A 20,009-nucleotide genomic window follows, 5' to 3' on the forward strand; every position below is an offset into this window, starting at 1 on the left:
CAGAGACTCTGCGGTCGGAGTCATAAATTCCTCAGACGCTCATCTGAGGGAGTCGCTGTGGAGAGCTCGCAGCCCCCGCTTCACTCTTATCTGAGGTTGAGTCCCGAAGCATCAGACGTTTGACCCCCGTCTTAATTTCAAGGAGCACGGAGCAACGACTCCGAGCGGCCAGTTTAAGGAGAGCAATGTATAAAACCATGAGAGGTGAGACACTTACCTAGCCACGTATTTAAAAGGCTTTCCTCATGCTGTCGTGGATGAATAGAACCTCAATAAATGCCGCAAATGGGCGTCTTGATCACTATGAGCAAATGATTGAACCAACGTTTGTGGGGGAAAGATTACGTTTACAGTGTTTATTATATAGCAGTTTAAGCTGGACATTGAAAGTCACCTGATCTGACAGAGACCGTAACTTCATTCAGAACCTCTTTCAAAATTAAAGTTACAAAGCACCATGCACAAAAATAGCTAATAAGAGCCCATCCTGAAAATGAAGGATACAAATATGAAGATGAAACCATTTGAACAATGGTTTCATTTATTCTTTCAAGGGCAGACACACACACACACACACACACACACACACACACACACACACACACACACAGCCTTGTTCTTGTGGTCTCTCATTAGACATGATTCTTTATAAACTTGTCACTCCATTTCTGCCCAACTGTTCTTCTTGGTTATTGAACCCTGAAAAGTAAACTGATTTTTGATCCTGTCCACAAAAACACTGTTTATTTTTCTTTTTTATGTATTTCTGTTTTTAACTTTATTTACTTGATTCCTTTTTTTCTGTCTTGAAGCCTTTTCTTTGCCGTCTTTTGCCACCCGTAACTTTCTCTTTCTGATTATACACTGGTAGATTTTTATATTTTTTATTTTGTTATACATATACACTCTCTGGACCACCTGTATCGTTGTTCAGTCCATGCGTGGCTCTGTGGCCTGGCCGTAGTTTCCAAGGCGACACGGTGGATGAAACCATCCGGCCTCCTTTCACGGAGTCCGGCCTCTGACCAGACCACACACACACACACACACACACTGAGCCAATGTTCTGTCTGCTACAGTTAGTTATATTTTAGTTTTTTTGTCTCTGGGGAAAGCGCCAGTTCTGTCTCCAGTTTCCATTTCTTCATACTGGAATCAAACCAGTTTGGCCCGCCAGCAGGAGCTGAGGCAGAAAATTTACTTTTTCCAAATGGAGAATTGTCCAAAAACACCAGAAAAACGTCCGAGTCGGATTGGCTCAGATGCTGCTGACCTCGGACAGACAATAGAATGACAGTTTGAGGAGGGCGGGGCTTAATGGCCCCTCATCTTCAAGTGGATTTGATTTTTTTGGATTTTTCGTTTTTGGTTGAATTCCTTGAATAATGTTTGTAATATTTAGTGATATAACATACTGGTAATTCATTTTTTCTCCCAATGCAGTCTTATTCATAGAATATTTGATTAGACAGATTTCTTTTTTGCTATTTAAAGATTGAACATCTAGATTAATAAAAATTATGTAAAGAAAATGGCATTATGTTCACAGGATGAAAGTTGCAGAAGCGCTTGGGGAAATCTTTTTTGTTGACCTCCCTTGAAACTGTTTACTGATGTTATATGGAGCTTGGTTCTGTATAACGTGTCCTCAACAGCAGCAGCTAACTGGGAGGACTGTGTTGTGTGGGAAACCTCCCAGTCCTCTGGTGTCCACTCGCTAATCAGTGTGATTTACGATCATGATGCAGGTTTTTATGATGTTGAATATGTGTTATGGCTGTGCTGTGGTGGGGAAAGGGCAACACTGTGCCAGTGATGGATAGACCTGTTTCTATGGCGATTTAGAGTGATTAAAATCACCTTTTAGGGAGCCATGGTGAACTGGTTTATTTCTTTTAGGCCAGGCTGCATGTCTGTTTTGTCTCAATCGTGCCCACAGGGTCTTGGAGCAGATCAGTACCTTATTTTTAATCATCAGAAACATCTAGAAAATACATTTTAAGTGACCACTACTACTCAACAATTAGCTTAACATCACATTTTTTTAACCTATAATCACTATAATACTATAATCAATTCAAATGAATTGATGGAATGAATCTATCGCCCAGCTCTCCTTCACATGGACCTGTACGGCCCCTCCGGATGCTGTGTAATTTGTTGTGCTGTAACACGATAAAGAGAGCAGGGGGGGGGGGGGGCGGCTTCTCCTTTGGTTTGTAGCTGAAGCTGCTCTGCAGATCTTCTCTAGGCCTCTAATGAAGTTAGGCTTCTCTGCTGCCAGCTCTCAGGGCTGCACACGGCGTATTCATTTTTGTCTCAGAGAGAGAATCAAACTCTGCCAGGCTCAATTCCCTCGGAGATCACAAAGGCTAAAAGCCCCAAACTGTGCGGCGCTGCTTGCTTTTTTTTTTAAAGTAACGGCTGCCTTCATAATAAACGTCCACTTTGAACTCTTATACAAAGCTAATATATACAGCTTTGAAAATATAGTTTGAATTAAAGCTAAACACTGCGCTGGTTTGAAGATCATGTTTAAAACAACCTCTTGACATGGCTTTCCTTAAACTGTACGAGTACGGTGAATAAGTCTTTTGAATAAACACTGCTCAATATATCTATTGATTTATACACCTAATTGTATCAAACCGCAATGCCAATCATAAGATACACAATCCCAGAGTAAATTTGCTGAGTGAAGTGATTTAATAATAAAGCAATACAATTATAAGATGTTTTGGACTTTAACCGTATCAGTTTTTAGCACCCATGGTCTTTAAGTTTTGCTGTACAACTCAGATACTCACATTAAATAATTCTGTTTGAAGTGACCTGTAATCTAACAGGTGAAGCAGGACTGTTATCTGGGTAGTTGGTGAAATTCCCACTGTGCTCCAAAACCAAACTCTGCGTCACTAACAGACTCCTGGTAGAAGAAGGTAGTACTCCAGATAAAATTGTGTGACTGACCAAAGGACTGTGACGATGATGAGGTGGCGGAAGAAGAAGAAGAGGAGGCAGAAGATGCAGCGAGGAAGAGAGTATTCTTATGCTAATCCACCGCCGGGGACGAGGCGCAGAGCAGCCGAGCAAACAATGGCACTGGAGCCAGAAAGTCTGGCCTGCAGTCTCCCAGGCCCTGAAAGGCATGTCGGGCAGCGCGCCGACACCAACAGGGAGGCTGCTGCTGCTGCTGCACCCAGAGGCCCGGCTGCAAGGAGGGGGCCCCAGAGGGGAAGGGGGAACTGGGCCACGGTGGAGGGAAAAAGAGGGGAGAAATGGGACGTTTTGGACAGAAATGAGGAAACAAAAGAAGTCAAAGGGGGATAAATGTGATACTGGGAAGTAGAGTAATGGACACTAAATATCTCATTGAAAGGGACAAATAAGATTTTTATCATGTCTGGTTTAGCACATGCAGGCCGTCGACCATTACATTTCATTTAGCTTGACACAGCTGTTTTATTGTCTCACATTTCACTATTTTCTAGCGTTTCGTATTGATAGACACCATATTAATTGGTCTGATTGGAAGCAAGAGGTGAAAACTAATTCATGAAAACAAACGGCTTCAGTCTGTGCTCCATCCCAGCTGCCCCCCGCCCCCCCCCGTCATTATTCTCCACCTCACCGATCCCAATCTCCCTCATTACTATATTTATTTGTGGAGCTCTGGAGCTGAGAGCTCGTACCACCAGGCCTCTGCGGCGTTTATTTAGTCTGCCGCCGTTCTCCGAGAGCAGGAAGCGGAGACGCATTACGGCTTGATTATTGATGTCTGGCCCCTATGCGATGGATTATTAATGCCTCGCTACCAAGGTCTGGTATCATTTTCCCGTATTTTAACAGCTCTGCGAGGAGCTGTAAAGTTAATAAATCACGCGTGGACTTCGAAGTAGCTGGGAAAACTTCAAATGGTGTCCGTGGTGACGACGCACAGCCAAGTACTGTGCGTCCTGTTTTGGCAAATTGCCAATATCGTTATTTTGAATCGGTTATTTTGGCAAAATTGTGTTTAAGAAGGTTTAAATATAATTTATAACAAACAGCAGTGAAGGAGACTTCCATTTAAAGTACAGCAAATTTCAATTATTGAACATTATTCTAGAAGGATGATTCATTACAAACCAAATCAAGCTGAAATAAATCTGTTATTCATAATTTAATATCTATAATCATTACTTAACTATTACGTTAAATATCTTTTGTCCTATAACATTAATATATTTAGAATAACACACGCCAGAGGTGAGGAAATACCGCTTTGAGAAACTAGCAAAAGCTTTGTTCTTTTGCGACTTAAACACAGATTGATCACATTTACAATCGTTTGATTCCTTTTGTTATTCATTTAATTGATTCATTGACTCAAAGTCAATTCTTGACCTTAATTACCTTTACATTTACCGAAACGTCTCAAGGTATGAAGCCGATATAAACTTTTGTCTGTTAATAAATACGCGGATATATTTGATTATTATTTATTCGAAGTTGACATTTTTTGGTCAACCTACTTATAGACACACGTTGTTGGAATTGAGCTTCTAACCCTCGTTCTGCACTGACTACACAATGTGCTGCAGTAGCCCCCGCTGATGGCAGCGTGATATCACTTTACCCAATAGTTTTTATTGGCAGCTACCTCTCCATCCAAATGAAAAGTTATTATACCCAGAAGCCTTTTTAAAGAGCTCTCTGTCTCCTACGGCTCTTGACCCGCTGCTTGGGTTTCCATCTCGCCTAATTTCCCAGCATCCCAGGAGCAGTGTGACCCAGTCGCCGCACCCCCCCCCCCCCCCCCCCCCCCTCACCACACCTGAGTGACTGGCGACGGCTCAGTGGTTCCCTGTATGGGTGTTTTTATTCTGCGCAGGTGGGACCGCTAACAATGCCTCCTTTAATTCCCCCCCCCCCCCCCCCCCCCCCCCCCCCCCGTCCTCCAAGACTCTGATGTCACGTCCAGGTAGCCGGAGGAGCCGCGGCACATTAACCTCCTGTTGGCCGAGGAGAGGCGAGGCGCCGCACCGCAGATTTACTGCAAACATCGAGTTAGCGCAGCGCTATTCATTCCTATCAAACAGTTCTGTACACACACACACAGACAACTACAGTAGTGGAGTAAATGTTGCTTTCCAAAACAAACTGTTCCGTAAAGGCAAAACTTTAATATATAACACGGTGACCTCAATGCTCATTAGAGTGGATTGTTGCACGTCAACATCTTAACCGGCCACCAACATGGTGCATTCAGTAGATTGTTATCAGAAGAGCATGAGTGGGCCGACTCTGGTATCTGCATTTATTCATTAAATCTCTGCTGTGGGAAAGAATTTGTTGTTTGACCGAGAAACAGAAGAAGGATAAGAGACGAGTCTGAACAGGAGGAGTGAAAGTAGAAGATTTAAGCTTTAGAAGGTTTTTATTTATATTTATTTTTCCTGCGAGTGGACAGCTGCAGTTGCTTGTTGTATCTCAGCCTTCACTGTGTGTGTGTGTGTGTCATTTACTTGTATATTAAATACAATCGCCTCGCCTCGTGTTTTCACACCTTGTGTCGCATGAATCAGTGCGGGTGAGAGCGAGGAGGAGCAGCTTCCTGTCTTCGGGTCTCAAAACTCAAAACAAACAATCCTTCCACAATCCTCTCTCTTTGTGTTTGTTTTATCTCACAATCTTCTTCCTCCTGCTGCTGCTGTTGTTGTTGTTTGGTCTCTAAATGGAGCCACAAATTAACTTCACCTTTCTTTAGGGCAGTGAGGTTCAGATTCTTCCACTTTGCTCTTATCGTCACGGCGACGCCGGTGCACCCTCATTCACATGCAATAATACACACATGCTTACTCGCGTACACTCGTCAGGGCCTGTACGGTATTGTCAGTGTGTCTTTGTTCTCGGCCTCCTCGGGCCAGGGATGTGTGAAAAGTGGGTCGCGGGTCGGGCCTCTTTGTCCCCGCCCGGGCAAATGAATAGTGACGGACACCAGCCACGCATCACCACTAATTCTTCTCTCTCACACACACACACACACACACATCCCTCACACTAATTGCCCCATTGCCTTCATGAGCGCTTCACAGGGCCAGTGCAGTAATTTGCAGAACATCCTCGGACAAATGATTTGGTGCTTACTTGGCCCCGTTGGAGGCCAGCGCCGGGTCGGCTAGGGTTACCGGGTCACAGCACCCCGCGTAAGAGGGAGAGATGGGTCTGATGTTTAAATCAACCTAATTCTGTATCTTCTTTCTTCAGGGTTTTGGACCCAAAGAGCCAGTGAGACAGAAGAAGACCTGATATTGTGAGATCACCCTTTCCGTCCTCACGCCCTCCGCCCGTCCCTCTTGCTCGTCTTCCTGCGGCTCGGCTTCCTGCGGATCATCCTCCTGTGAGGCCTCGTCTGGGCGCCTGGAGCTACTCCCTCTCCCCCCCTTCACTTCCCCAACTCCCCCCACCACCTTCCTCAACTCCTGCTGTGGATAAAGCTTCAGCTGACCAGAGAGATCACGGAGCCCGGCCCGCTGTGGGCCCGGTGTCGGTCCGGCCTCTGCTGCAGGATGGCAGGTCTGCGGTTCTGTTTGGCTCTGACGGCCGCCGCTCTGCTGCTGAGCCGCTGGACTGACGGTAAGACACTTAAACATCTCTTCTACTGCTCAATCCTCATAAAGGTGATGGTTGGTACAGATTACTGGGTACCGTTGACACACAGAAAAGGATCCTATTCAGATGTCCCAAGCAGCAGGGAAGAGTAGAGTAGGGAAATCAGTTTGTTATTAGAAAATGTATTAAAACAACGGTTTGGTCGCTTAACCTTTTGAACTTCGACCCTCACAAGACTGCACATGGTGGTGTTTCACAACATTACAAGAAAATCCCATATTGTCCCAAATACAAGACTACGTCTTGTAAAGTTGGTTTGGAAAGGCAGGGTTTTCATATATTGCTTAAATTCTTTTCCAGTCAGCATGCCGGATTTCTGCTTGTATTACTTTAAGTAAGACTTGTCGATCTTCATGTAAGAAGCATCATCCACAGAGATGAGATGCATACTTCTGAAACTTTACGCCGCAAAACATTACATGATGTGAAACGTCTCTGATTTGTTTTTTTGTCTTCCTTTAAACATGGAGGGAGTTTCAGCTGCAGAGTTACTCATTAACCCTTCAGTTTGTTTTCAGTGAGATAAGCAGTACATTAACATTAAAAGTCATTATATCACTAGTCTGTAATCAGAACCCGCCTCCCTGTGCACACAGATCTGTCTCGGAGGACTTTTCTTAAAGCTGTGATTAAGTGTCAATTGGCTGATAATGGAGGGACCCGTGAAACCAATGAAGAATACTCTTAAAAACAAGAACCCATCCGACAGGAGAAACTTTTGGGCTTTGGGAAAAGGACTAAAACCTGAATATATATTTTAATGTTGCGTCATTGTTTTGTCGGCATGAAGTGGCCGTGTCCAGTCACACAAACCGCCGCCCTTAAAGGTCACCTTCTGACCTCCCGGCACACACAGAGCGGGCTGATAAGAGCAGGGCGGCGCTGCGCAGAGGGCGACGGGCTCTGATCGACTCGGACTGTTTGATTATCTCCGCAGGAAAAGGAGAGGCCGTCTCTGCCGTCTTATCGGACTCTTCTTTGTTTGTTCACGTTTTCAGACTTTCAGCTTCACTTACTGTGTTTACAATGGATTACTTTCACTTGAAAGCGCGAATGCAACCCCCTCAATAGCTTTGTCCACTGTTGGTCTGCATGTAGCAGTAGTTCCACCCCCCCCCCCCCCCCCTCCCCAAATAAATCCCCCACCACTCATCCCGGCAGGAAGCTGTTGAGCTGATTGTTGCCGCTCTTATTTCCTCTGTGCACATTAACTGTTTCCTGTATGTCGCTGTACGAGTTGTCAGCGGCGCTAAATGCTCCAAACCGCCATTGTTCTCCGGAAATATCCCTCAGGCCTCCGGAGACGGACTCGACCCCTTTCAAACCCGCTGTGTTTCCTCTCAGTGGAACCTTTTCTGCCACACAGAGAGACAAGAGAGTTGTGGCGCTTGTACCTGATTTCCTTATTTAGGCCTTTGAGAGATGAAACACTTTAGGCAACAATTCACCATTATATTTGATCTTTCTTTTTTTTTTTTACAGCTATTTATAGAATACAGGTCGATTTGCTAGCAGCAAAGAGGTATTCACTGCATGAGGATTTAGTGTAGCAATGTCTACAGAGAAGTGTGTGTGTGTGTTTTATCGGAGCGTCTCCCTGATTGTAGCCGGGTCGGCTGTGATTGTGCCCCAATGGTTAGCTCACATCCTGCGCTCTGCACTGCACTTATGTGGCTAATAACGTAGTCGTTGTACTACCCCCCCCCCCCCCCCCCCCCCCCCCCTTACACACACACACACACACACACCCTCAATCGCCCCTCCCCAGTCCGATGCCCCCTCAGCTAAACACTGCGTGCTCTGTCATTACCTTTGCTGGGGTTTGTTTGCACTCCGTGCCGTTAGCATCGCGCCGGCTCAGGAGCCATGTTGAGACCCGTTGAAAGGCTTTAGCTCTTCTTGATCAATTAAAGCGCTCCACAAGTTCCCAAAATGCCTCCAAGTGTGCAGAGCCCAAAGAGATCCAGTGTACTAGGATGTCGATAGCGTATTTTGACTTATGCTCTTATTTTGAAGGGAGCTCAAGTAACAGTGCTTCGGCCAATCTCGATGTCCCAGCTTTTGCTGAAAAGGAAACGCCAGAACTTCAATAATAAGCTAAACCAACATGAAAGGCCCTTTCATTCAGGGGCGTAGTTGTACATCTTCTCTCGGGCGATAAGAGGCTGTCGAGGGAGAAATTGGTGACGAAGCTGCTTTCGGGATGGTCATCAGCAGCGTGAGGTCTCCATCAGACCAAAGACACCCTTCAGCATGACAAAAGACATCAGTCTCTCCTCTCAACAGTCAGGATGCTTTTTTTGATCATTTAGATGTGAACAAGGCTCTTCTAAAAATACTTTTCACGTTGAAAGATGTGGTATTGGTCCTTAAATGACACTTTTATTTCATTATCGCATATAGAAAACGTACTGCAACGTGCTCACATCAATGCTGTGAAGGTTTTCAGCAAAAGCAGTTGAATGCTTTTGTTCAGCTTTTGACAGCAACTTTCATCGCGACCGTTCTGTCTCTTATGATATTTCAGTGGAGGGAAGAAAGGAGTCGACGATTTGGTGCAGTTCAATGAAAGAAAAATAAAAAACGGCGCCCTCCTTTTCTATTTAGTGCATCTAGAATGGACTCTGAATCTAATCCTGAGATGCTTTCTCATCTCATTCACTTCCTCTGTAACCGTAATGTTTGAATTGGAAGATTGTTTCTCTTGTTTTGAAAAATAGTTTTTAGCCTTTTTATAAACAAAGATGTTGAATTTTGTTTAAAGTCAAGCAGACTTACAAACACATTTCTTTAATAAAACATTATAAATTAATTTCAGGTCCTGACCACACTTAAAACTAATAAATGTCACCATCTGATCGTATCATTCAAGTAGAAAAGATGCTTCAGATAGTTTGACATATTAAAACAGCCACTTGTTTAACAACAACAGCACCTCTGTCCTCAGCCCTGCTGTAAAGTCACAGTGTTTACAGAGCATTTGTTTGTTTTACAAATCATGCTGTCCCAGGCGGGTGGAGTTTATCACCTCGGGGTGGTTCAGAGCAGGTCTGGTACATTTCCAACACCGAGGAGAAGATAACGATAACTCACAGATTGCGTTTGACCGCCTCTCCTTCATCCACACTTCAAAAATAAGCATCTGGGACGGCCCATGGGGTAAAACAATGTGGCCTGCTTTTACCAGAAGCTGCTCCACATTACAAAATCTAAAGATATAATATGTATTCAAAGATAAATGCTGTACTTTTACAGTGTTGTATTAGTACTTTTACTTAAGAAGAGAATATGAAAACGTCCTACACCATTCACCCAAAGTGATGTTCTTAATCTTATTTTTCACCATTTTCCATTTCTATTTTTTACAATGTTGGTATCTGTATTGAGTTTAACTCAACCACCTTTATTTCTCTGCATATTTGCAGTCGGTGAGTCATTGTTGACTGACTCAGTCGTAAAGATCCTCTGCAGGAGACAAAACTTTGTGTCCGCAGGCCACACCGACTGCTTCGACCCAAAAGTGAGCGCCCACTTTCAGCAACTGGAATGTGGCAGGCGATAAAACAAACGCACCCCAGTCTGCATTTAACCCACTCTCCTAACTTCAAGCTTTTTTTTTTTTACTTACTTCTTAATATTTTCCCAGTGGTTTTGAAGTTACATTTAAAACCTTTTTTTCTATCATTACCAACCTGAATCTACTATGTGTGTATGTTTTACTCGACGGAACCCACGGTGACGTCTTCAGTTGTGGCTTTGTTCAACCAAAAGATTCATTCTCTCAGCTGCATCGTTTTTTTCGTTTTGGTTTGATCAACTTTCAACCATGCTTCATGTTTGCAGACAGTGAGTCATTGTGGACTGAGTCACAGTCGTAAAGGCTCTGCATGAAAGCTGAGCGGGGAGCACGTTAAAGTGTTTCAGAGGAGGACAGAGGAGCGCTGGTCCTCTGCTGGATGTAAATAAACAGGAGGTCTGAAACGACGCTGTGCCTTTAAGAGTCTGATTACCCGGCCCGCTGTCTGCCAGACCTCAGTCTCCACTCCGACTGCCTGCCGGTGCAATTAAGCACACATGTGCATGGAGACGAGAGCAGCCATTTCCAGCCTCTTGCACACCCACTCGCCGCGTTTTAAGCCAATCAGAGCGGCCTCGAGCCCGGAGAGGGATGTGCCGCCTCGGCATGGCTCCTCAAAACCAGGCGTATTTACTCCTGTTCGACTCCGTTCTCTCAATCTCGTGTCCAATCTGCAGAGTCACAGGAGGTCTGTCGCTGAACCCAAGACAGAAATGCTTTACTTCTGCGGTGGCCTGAAAAGAAAAAGAGAGAGAGAGTCTCTTGGACTGACTGTTGCCGTGGTTACCAGGCAGCTACAAGTGTGGCTCTGCGGGCAGTTCGTGTGCAGACATGACAACGTGCATGTCTGCACACCTCACACTGTTTTTATATTGAGCTTAAAGAGTCGAGGAGAGAGACGGGAAGCCGATGCGGTAGAGAGGGGGATTAAAGGAGGACTGGAGATAAACAAAAGACGGCTCAGGTGGACTGATAAGAGAGGAATGAAAAGACTCGTCTGACCTCTTTGCCTCTCTGTTCCTTTAATAAAATAATTGTAATGAAATCTCGTCTCTCTGGGATGAAGCAAGATAAATTAAAAAAAACAAGCTTTCGCTGATAATGGCTCCTTTTTAATGTGCTTATTATCCGCTTTTCTTTTGTAAGATTTTCACAATACAGATATGACGGATTAAGCAATTCATCAGAAAATCATCAGATGTTAAAAGTAATCGTCCTCTAACCTACAGGGTAATTGTTCTGCAACAAATGTATAACACAAGCACACAATTACAATAGCGATCATTAAAAACAAAATGAAGTACATTAGATTTATATTAAGTCTTGTTCATCTGCATGTTGTGATATTCGACTACTGAATAACTTGCGGTTGCTTTACATGTTTTTGGAGTCACTGTGGGATTTTAAAAATGCCTAAAATATAAAGACTATGACGAAACACACTCCCAGTTGTATAAATAGCCTGTAGTCCTTAAATGGACCTCCTCCTCCTCTTGTTGTTCCACCGATGGAGGAATGTTTCCCCTACTGCACGACTCACTCTGATGAATCTGACCTGAAGTCAGTTCTCGCAGCTCCCAACACATTATTGCTGGATTTCACATTTAATTTAAATTGAGACCATTGAACAAGAATAGATTGTATTTCCTGTGTTGACTGAAGAATTATTCTTTGCTCATTTTAAGCGGTTTACTTTAAACCCGGTCCTGACTCTGCTCTGGTTTCTCTCTCCAGCTGCGGGTCAGAACCCGGACCACGTCCTGCAGGGCACCGGGGTCAAACCCGAGGCCCGCCGGCCCGGCGAGGACTCCACCATCGCCCCCGAGGACGCCGCGCGCTTCCTCAGCTGCCACTGCTCCGGACACTGCCCCGAGGACGCCACCAACAACACCTGCCAGTGAGTAGGGCCGTCCGGGCCGGAGTGCACCGCACGGGTTCAGAATCATTGGTATTGATCCGGGGGACTGATATCTGTGTGGCGCGTGTCTCCTCAGGACCAACGGTCAGTGTTTCGCCATCATCGAGGAAGATGAGCACGGCGAGGCCGTCCTCACCTCCGGCTGCATGAAGTATGAAGGATCACACTTCCAGTGCAAGGTACACACTCAGGAGTCTGTTCTCGTTGGGAGGGGTTTCCTCCTCCTGAGGTGCAAGACGAGGGTCTGATCGTTTATTTTGTTTGGACCCACAGGACTCTCCCAACGCTCAGACCAGGCGGACCATCGAGTGCTGCAACACCGACTTCTGCAACAGGGACCTGCAGCCCACCCTCCCCCCTCAGCCTCCGCCCGGTAACACTCCCGCTCCGCCCCGGCCGAGGGACTCACGCGTTATTCGGGTCGAACGTTGAGTTTTAACCCACAGTGCGTCTGTGCTTCTCCCAGATGCCAGCCCTCACTGGCTGGCCTTCCTCATCTCCATGACGGTGTGCTGCTGCGCCCTGATCTGTGTCACCGTGGTCTGTTACTACAGGTAGGAGCCCCGCACACACCCAGAAGTGGCATCATTTTGTGAAGGGCCTGTAGGTTGTTGATAGTTCTGTATCGTACATTTCTATTTGTCAGGTATAAGTGGCAGAGTGAGCGGCGGCGATACCACAAGGATCTGGAGCAGGAGGTCTTCATCCCCAGCGGAGAGTCCCTCAAAGACCTCATCCACCAATCACAGAGTTCCGGCAGCGGCTCCGGGCTCCCCCTGCTGGTAGGGAGGCGGCACTGCACCCAGAGGAAAACATTAGTGACATAAAACTGCACATTTTAAATTAAGAGACGTTTGAATCCATGCGTCCTCTGAATTTATTGTTTACCACTACTAGTGTGTGAATTCTGCAGATTATTTCATTTTCTTTCCATCCGTTTTTTAAAGATTTGCAGATGAGTGTTTCATCGAGTGTTATATTTCTTCTTCCTCCTTTTTTGTACGAGAATGTGTTTTAGTTCTCTTGTACGAGAATGTGTTTTAGTTCTCTTGTTGGATTTTCAATGTGCAACAACCCTAATCTTAATAAAAATAAAACCCTTCTCTTTCACGCTCAGGTGCAACGGACCATCGCCAAGCAGATCCAGATGGTGCGTCAGATCGGCAAGGGGCGGTACGGCGAGGTGTGGCTCGGCCGCTGGAGGGGAGAGAAGGTGGCCGTCAAGGTCTTCTTCACACGGGAGGAAGCCAGCTGGTTCAGAGAGACGGAGATCTACCAGACGGTCCTGATGAGACACGAGAACATCCTCGGTACCGGAGCACATCCTTTACCTTCGTGCTTTCCTTTTTTATCTGCAACCATCAGCTTGAGAATCTGAACCCTCGGAGCGACGGGGGGAGACTGCAGGACTCCAGAACCGATCAATACCTCGATTGATCTTTTATTTGGTTGATGATTTAAAGTAATGACAGCGAGCGCCGTCTTTCGGGCTGATGAGACGCAAAGTTAAACTGAGACAGACGGCGCTCTGATGTACTGAAGACACGCTAATTCATTTTGTGTGTGTGTGTGTGTGTGTGTGTGTGTGTGTGTGTGTGTGTGTGTGTGTGTGTGTGTGTGTGTGTGTGTGTGTGTGTGTGTGTGTGTGTGTGTGTGTGTGTGTGTGTGTGTGTGTGTTACAGTAATAACTGAAACTGCTCAGCATTTGAACATATAATAATAATTACTAATGTCAGAAAACATAATTTGTATTTCGCCTTTCAAATATACAATGCAGCATCAATTCAGGCAATAAAAGATCATTTAAAAATAAAAGTTAAATATTCAGGAGTTTACAGAGGTTGCTGTTGCTATGTTTCATGTTGGTTTGCAGCTAAGAAGCTAAAAAAAAAGCTGGAGTCCTTTGGAAAACTATTAAGCTTTATTTTACATGTCTTTTTAAAAAAAAAGTTCTCCTCTACGTCCCGGATCAACTGGACACGGTTGCTTCTAGTTCTTTGCACACATCATCAGTCGAGGTCCGACCTGTCAATCACCCTTTTTTCGTCTCTCTCCGTCCGGCAGGCTTCATCGCGGCCGACATTAAAGGCACCGGCGCCTTCACGCAGCTCTTCCTCATCACCGACTACCACGAGAACGGCTCGCTGTACGACTTCCTGAAGCTGACCACGCTGGACACGCCGACCCTGCTGCGACTGGCGTACTCCGCCGCCTGCGGCCTCTGCCACCTGCACACCGAGATCTACGGCACGCAGGGGAAGCCGGCCATCGCCCACCGCGACCTCAAGAGCAAGAACATCCTGATCAAGAAGAACGGCGCCTGCTGCATCGCCGACCTCGGCCTCGCCGTCAAGTTCAACAGGTGGGCGGTCATCGCGGCGGTCAGCGCTCCCCCTCTGCGACGGTGACTGACCGCGTTTCCTGTTTTTACGTTGCCACAGCGACACTAACGAGGTGGACGTCCCCCTGAGCACCCGCGTCGGGACGAGGCGCTACATGGCTCCCGAGGTCCTGGACGAGAGCCTCAACAAGAACCACTTCCAGGCCTACATCATGGCCGACATGTACAGCTACGGCCTCGTCATCTGGGAGATGGCCCGGCGCTGCGTCTCCGGAGGTACACACACACACACACACACACACACACACACACACACACACGTGCTGTCACATTAGAATGTACAGCTCTTCCTAATGAAGTAAAAAAAAAAAAAGGCTTTCCAGTTCATTTTCTTTCTTTTTTTTGGACTTTGAGTATTATTTTACAGAATAGGAGATTTACTGATCGGAGAACGTAGCTTATCTTGATTATTAATGTATTCTGTTAATTATCTTATTAAATATTGTTAAAAAGAAAACAAAATTGACAACTAAAACTAATTGAAGAAGCTGTGAAGTTTCATTTTTTAATACCCCCTATATAAAAGATGAAGCTAATTTACATTTTTTTTCCATTATATTGATTCAATAAACATTGATTTTGTCCCAAATTTAGTAGTATTTCTTTCTGGAAGGAAAGATGTCTTTGGATTAATGCTCGACTGATTGGCAACATTCAAAACTTTTGTCGCTGAGTTGAAGTCCGCAGAGTTATTTATTTTTAAATGAAGTGGCTCCACCTGCTGGTGAAAACACTGCAGCATTCGGTTAAATTCTCACATTTAAATCTTTTGTAAAATAAAAGCGGAGAGGACTTTTATTTTATATTATTTAGACCAAGGAATTACTATTCAACAAGGTATTGGAGCTGTCAACAGGCTGTGACCTTACAATAGTTTCCCCTTTCAGTCACCCAGATGTGTATGTGTGAGAACATGTGTTGGTTGTCTCTGCTCAGGTATCGTGGAGGACTACCAGCTGCCGTACTACGAGATGGTTCCCTCCGACCCGTCCTACGAGGACATGCTGGAGGTGGTTTGTGTCAAAGGACTGAGGCCGACGGTGTCCAACCGCTGGAACAGTGACGAGGTGACACTTCTTCTTCTTTAGTTCAGTCTACGGCCCCCAAAACACCAAATGTATCACGTCACAACATAATCATCTTTCACCTCCTAACTGCGCGTTGTGGGTTCTTCCGCAGTGCCTTCGAGCCATGCTGAAGCTGATGTCGGAGTGCTGGGCTCATAACCCCGCCTCTCGCCTTACCACCCTCAGGGTGAAGAAGACTCTCGCCAAGATGGTGGAGTCCCAGGACATCAAGATCTGACCGCCCCCCCCTCCTCTTCGTCCCGCCCTGACCTGCACCTGCTCGGTGCATCCCCTCTTCATCGGGAGGAGGGGTTAGGAGATAATAATGGACCCACGTCAGGGCTGAACTGTGCGCCTCCTCCTCCTCCTCCTCCTATCTTCAATCTGTCTGGAAACAAACATGGAGTCCTTCCCTCCTCCTCCTCTTCCTCTCCGCCAGGTTTGACGCTTTCTGTGAAAGCCAAACGAGGCGATAAAGATAATTTTGACAGAGGGAAGAGAAGGGGGCCTTTTAACTGCTCGTTGTGAATGAACACAATTGCTTTCTTTTCTTCATTTTTTTTAAGGGCCCCTTCCTCCACTTTTGCCCGATTCAAAATGCTTAAAAATGCCAATTTTAATTTTGTTACTTTCTCTTCAGGACCGAGTTCTCCTGCCATGTTGAAATATATCTCCACTCTAAAAAGTAGAGTTAATTATAAAGAAAAGGTACTATTATAATATGTGAATTGTATTGTGTAAATAAATGTTACCAGTCAAGAGGGGATTTAAAAAACGCCAGAGCGCTACGCTGCCGTGGTGTTGACGTCCAGCCGACTCCAGGAGACGAAGATGGAGTCCCCCGCAGAGACGTCTGCCGTCCGTCCACTTCTTGTCCGTCTGAAGAGGCCGAGCCGTCACGCTTTTTTTTTTTTTCTCTCGAAAGAATCTGATTGGTTGAGTGGTACCTTTTAGCGAGTGGAGCCCAAAGGACCAGAAGAGGCTAAGTCCCTCCCCTTCCGGCGCCTGACACGGGACTTTTATTTGCTAATAATGGAACCAAGGTGACCAACAACTGCATTCAGTACAAGTGAATAAATGTAACTTTTTGGATCGTCTTTAATGGCTCCCGAGACCTTTTTAATCAAAGCCCAGAACTGCTCATTTGATAAATGATTCAGGGAAGTTGTGCTCAATGACGGCTGGTTTGAACACTTCATCATTTTGCAACCATATAATAGGGACTTATTTGGTTTCTTTCAGTCATTGAAGAAAAAGAAAACTGTTTTACACCAGAATATGGAAACCTTAATCACGACTTTAGATTCTGAGGGATGAATACATCGATTTGACAGTTTTATACCTGTTCATTTTTTATTTAGTGAAGACGTTATTGGATTATTTGTCATACTTCAGACATTTAATAAATTAGGAATAAATTTTAAATGTGAAAAATAAAAGCAACATATCGCGGGTATTTGAGTAAAACCAAATGTCTTTGGCTTCTCCCACTGATTTTTCTTCTGACGCAAGATGGATTTCCTTATTTCACAGTAAAATAATGACGTAATTTGCATTTGAGGACAAAACTAATATATAGGAAACCAGTTAAAGGATCTAGCTTAGCACAAACGATGGAAACTGTTAGCTAAGCTCCATGAACAGAAAATGCATTAAACGTTTTGGATTTTTTTTTAACTGGTGTAACAAATGATGCATTTAAGCTTCTATGCTTAACACACACTGGGCCTTGTACTGGATGCAGATTGACCTGTCCCCTCTTAATATGCAAGACAACTCCCATATAGGAATAATCTATGTACGTTTGTTTTGGTGCCTTGACTTTACTAAGGAAGTGGAAAAACTGTCCAATGTAACAATTTAAGTAAATAACCTTATTTTTAGTACACAGCTGTTTGACTCGTGGAAGGTTGCATTGTTGCTGATGAAGTAACAAAACCAAAAAGAGCTGGTCAAAGTTACTCTACTTGCAGAATGTAATTCTGAACGTTTCAAAATTTCCCCAGATTTATTGGGAAGTCAAAGTTTAGACATGGCTTAAAACTCGATGCTAATAAATATTTTAAAACCAACATTCTCAACTTGTATGACGTTTACTCAAGTCATTGCCACGTTTGAATATACAGTATTGGGATTTGTCCCTTTTATAGTAGAACCAAACCAAATTTGACTTTCATAAACTACTCAGATTTTGATCTCCAAGAATAGAAATCTTTTCAAATTCAGGCTACAAATGTATTGACCGATAGGCAGGAAGAAGACTGTTTAATTAAAAGCTGCAGAAAAAAAAAAAACAGTTTCAAGTCGTGTCAAAACATTTGCGTCTTTATTGTTAACACCAGTCTACTTGTCCTCGGGCTTGTTGAAGCAGTAGGTGAGGCAGCACTTTCCACAGTAGTGGCGGTCAAAGTGGCTTGCCATGAAAACGCCGGCACCGCACTCGTCTGCGGGACACTCGCGCCTCAGCCGGTGGATTTTACCGTTCTCGTCCACCTGGGAGAAAAAAAAACACTAGTTAGAAAAACGTTTTCCTTACTCTTCATAATGGATCTTAGAATAAAACCCTTAAAGTACTAAGTATTTCATTTGACTGTTGTCTGAGGATCTTTAAAAGTTGGGTGGATGCGAGCATGTTTTAAACTCTAAAATTAAATTGCATCCAACACCGGATTAGAGCATTGTGGCGCTCCTTCGGATTTAAAAGCAAACTAAGGAGACTCTGTTTAACAAGTATTTCACTAGGATTTAAAAAGCGTGATTGTTTTTACCTTGTAGTACTTCAGCACAGCGAGCTTGACCTTCTTCCTCTTGTGCTTGTTCTTCTTTGGGGTGGTGTAAGACTTCTTCTTCCTTTTCTTAGCACCACCACGCAGCCTCAACACCAAGTGAAGGGTGGACTCCTGAAGAGGAGGAAAGTTAGTTTAACCATCTCCAAATAAACTTTAACATTAACAGACTTGTTTTTAGTCCTCTGATCACCTTCTGGATGTTGTAGTCGGACAGCGTGCGTCCATCCTCCAGCTGCTTTCCAGCGAAGATCAACCTCTGCTGATCAGGAGGGATACCTGCAGAAAGAAGGTTAACACAATTACATTATGCAGACATGTGTATTTTAAAGTAAAATCATCCTTTTTGTGGCAGTTTCAGGCAAGAACTGATTCAAGGAACTATAACAGGTAACGCCACACAGAACGTGTGCCGTTTAACATCAGCTTCCGATTTGTCATTTGCTCATTTCTAGTGATCAAATTACAGCTAACTCAGCCCAACTTTATTCTTAATCAAGATTATCCATCATCAGTCAGTGCATAACAGCTCTTCAGATAGACAGGATGTTTAAATAGGACAGAACTACTTTAACAAATCAGTAACTCACACATTTTCTCACAGGCCAACGGGGGATCTAAAAAGTAAATAAAATCCAACCTCTAGGTGTGAAGTGTGGCATTACTACCACTAACGGTTTTAAGTTATGCTGAACTACCTAAACTTCGGTTAGATTCCACCATTTATTTATAGTCTTCAATAGGTTACGTTAACTGCTGCCCAAACTATGACATTACGTACAGTTTAAATAACTCACCCTCTTTGTCCTGGATTTTGGCCTTGACATTTTCGATAGTATCTGAAGGCTCAACCTGAGAAAGAGAGAGACATGTCAGCCATGACACCTTCTTCCGGTCAACGCTGCCATCATATTTGGAAAGATGAACGTTAAGATGAACGTTAACCGATTTCCCATCAATAAATCATACTGAAAAGCTATAACACGGTCATTTCCAGACTGCTTCAGTCACACGTGTTTACGGTCTTCTGCGTAACCGCTAGCATAGCCACTTAGCTCACAAGCTAGGAGAGTCGCTAGCATCCACGCTAGCGATGTTTAAATGCGTGAAAGCACCACATCAGCCCATTTATCAAATAATGGGGTGAATTATTGGTGTACGTATTTGCACATTTTACAATGATTTCTATAAGAATCGAAGTAACCGCGGCCGCATTGAACGGCGCAGCACTCTGCCACAGCCCGGTTCACTCACCTCGAGGGTTATGGTCTTTCCCGTGAGGGTTTTGACAAAAATCTGCATCCTGGCGTTCTACCCACCTACACGGGGAAACACACACGACTTATTACCGGTTGTTTCTGCACAAACGTAGCCGTTGAAAACGTAGTTTAGTGTAAATATGTAGGTTTACGCGTAGAGCACGATCTTACCACAGGTTCACTCCTAATGGCGGATCATGAGAAGAGGGCTTTCGGAAGCGAGCCACGGGGTTTTCTGCCCGCGTTTGCACGGAGTGGGTAGGCCTCCGCGGCGCCTGATCGAAATGATCAACGTTTTATATATTTTTTTTTCTTTTTGTGTGACCTTTCGTCAAATCGTATTGGCA

General features: G+C 44.6%; 2 protein-coding genes across 2 annotated transcripts in view; one reads left to right on the plus strand and one right to left on the minus strand.

The window, feature by feature from the left end:
• Positions 1-17,718, plus strand: part of LOC119214219 (bone morphogenetic protein receptor type-1A-like) — a 29,481-nt gene extending 11,763 nt beyond the window's left edge. Inside the window, exons 3-13 of the mRNA XM_037465839.2 lie at positions 6,250-6,618; positions 11,966-12,128; positions 12,226-12,328; positions 12,423-12,522; positions 12,616-12,703; positions 12,796-12,931; positions 13,267-13,459; positions 14,214-14,511; positions 14,591-14,766; positions 15,487-15,617; positions 15,730-17,718. Coding sequence (XP_037321736.1) covers positions 6,552-6,618; positions 11,966-12,128; positions 12,226-12,328; positions 12,423-12,522; positions 12,616-12,703; positions 12,796-12,931; positions 13,267-13,459; positions 14,214-14,511; positions 14,591-14,766; positions 15,487-15,617; positions 15,730-15,855 — 1,581 coding nt within the window. The 5' untranslated portion in view covers positions 6,250-6,551 and the 3' untranslated portion in view covers positions 15,856-17,718. The remainder of the gene's footprint in view (positions 1-6,249; positions 6,619-11,965; positions 12,129-12,225; positions 12,329-12,422; positions 12,523-12,615; positions 12,704-12,795; positions 12,932-13,266; positions 13,460-14,213; positions 14,512-14,590; positions 14,767-15,486; positions 15,618-15,729) is intronic.
• Positions 17,719-17,921: 203 nt separating this feature from the next.
• On the minus strand, positions 17,922-19,944 carry rps27a (ribosomal protein S27a). The gene is made up of 6 exons (XM_037465840.2): positions 19,834-19,944; positions 19,658-19,722; positions 19,201-19,255; positions 18,597-18,682; positions 18,386-18,517; positions 17,922-18,110 (listed from the first exon to the last, which is right to left on the minus strand). Exons 2-6 carry the CDS (start codon positions 19,703-19,705, stop codon positions 17,961-17,963), a joined length of 471 nt encoding a protein of 156 aa, XP_037321737.1. The 5' UTR covers positions 19,706-19,722; positions 19,834-19,944; the 3' UTR covers positions 17,922-17,960.
• Between the last annotated feature and the right edge of the window lie 65 nt (positions 19,945-20,009).

This window comes from Pungitius pungitius, chromosome 13, assembly GCF_949316345.1.
Source record: "Pungitius pungitius chromosome 13, fPunPun2.1, whole genome shotgun sequence".
Classification (NCBI taxonomy): Eukaryota; Metazoa; Chordata; class Actinopteri; order Perciformes; family Gasterosteidae; genus Pungitius; species Pungitius pungitius.

Coding starts and splice junctions, on each gene's coding strand:
- rps27a (XM_037465840.2), bottom strand. CDS start 19,705: ATGCAGATTTTTGTCAAAACCCTCACGGGAAAGACCATAACCCTCGAG. Junction 18,683..19,200: donor CAAAATCCAGGACAAAGAGG/GTGAGTTATTTA, acceptor TTCTTTCTGCAG/GTATCCCTCCTGATCAGCAG. Junction 18,518..18,596: donor CCGACTACAACATCCAGAAG/GTGATCAGAGGA, acceptor CCTCCTCTTCAG/GAGTCCACCCTTCACTTGGT.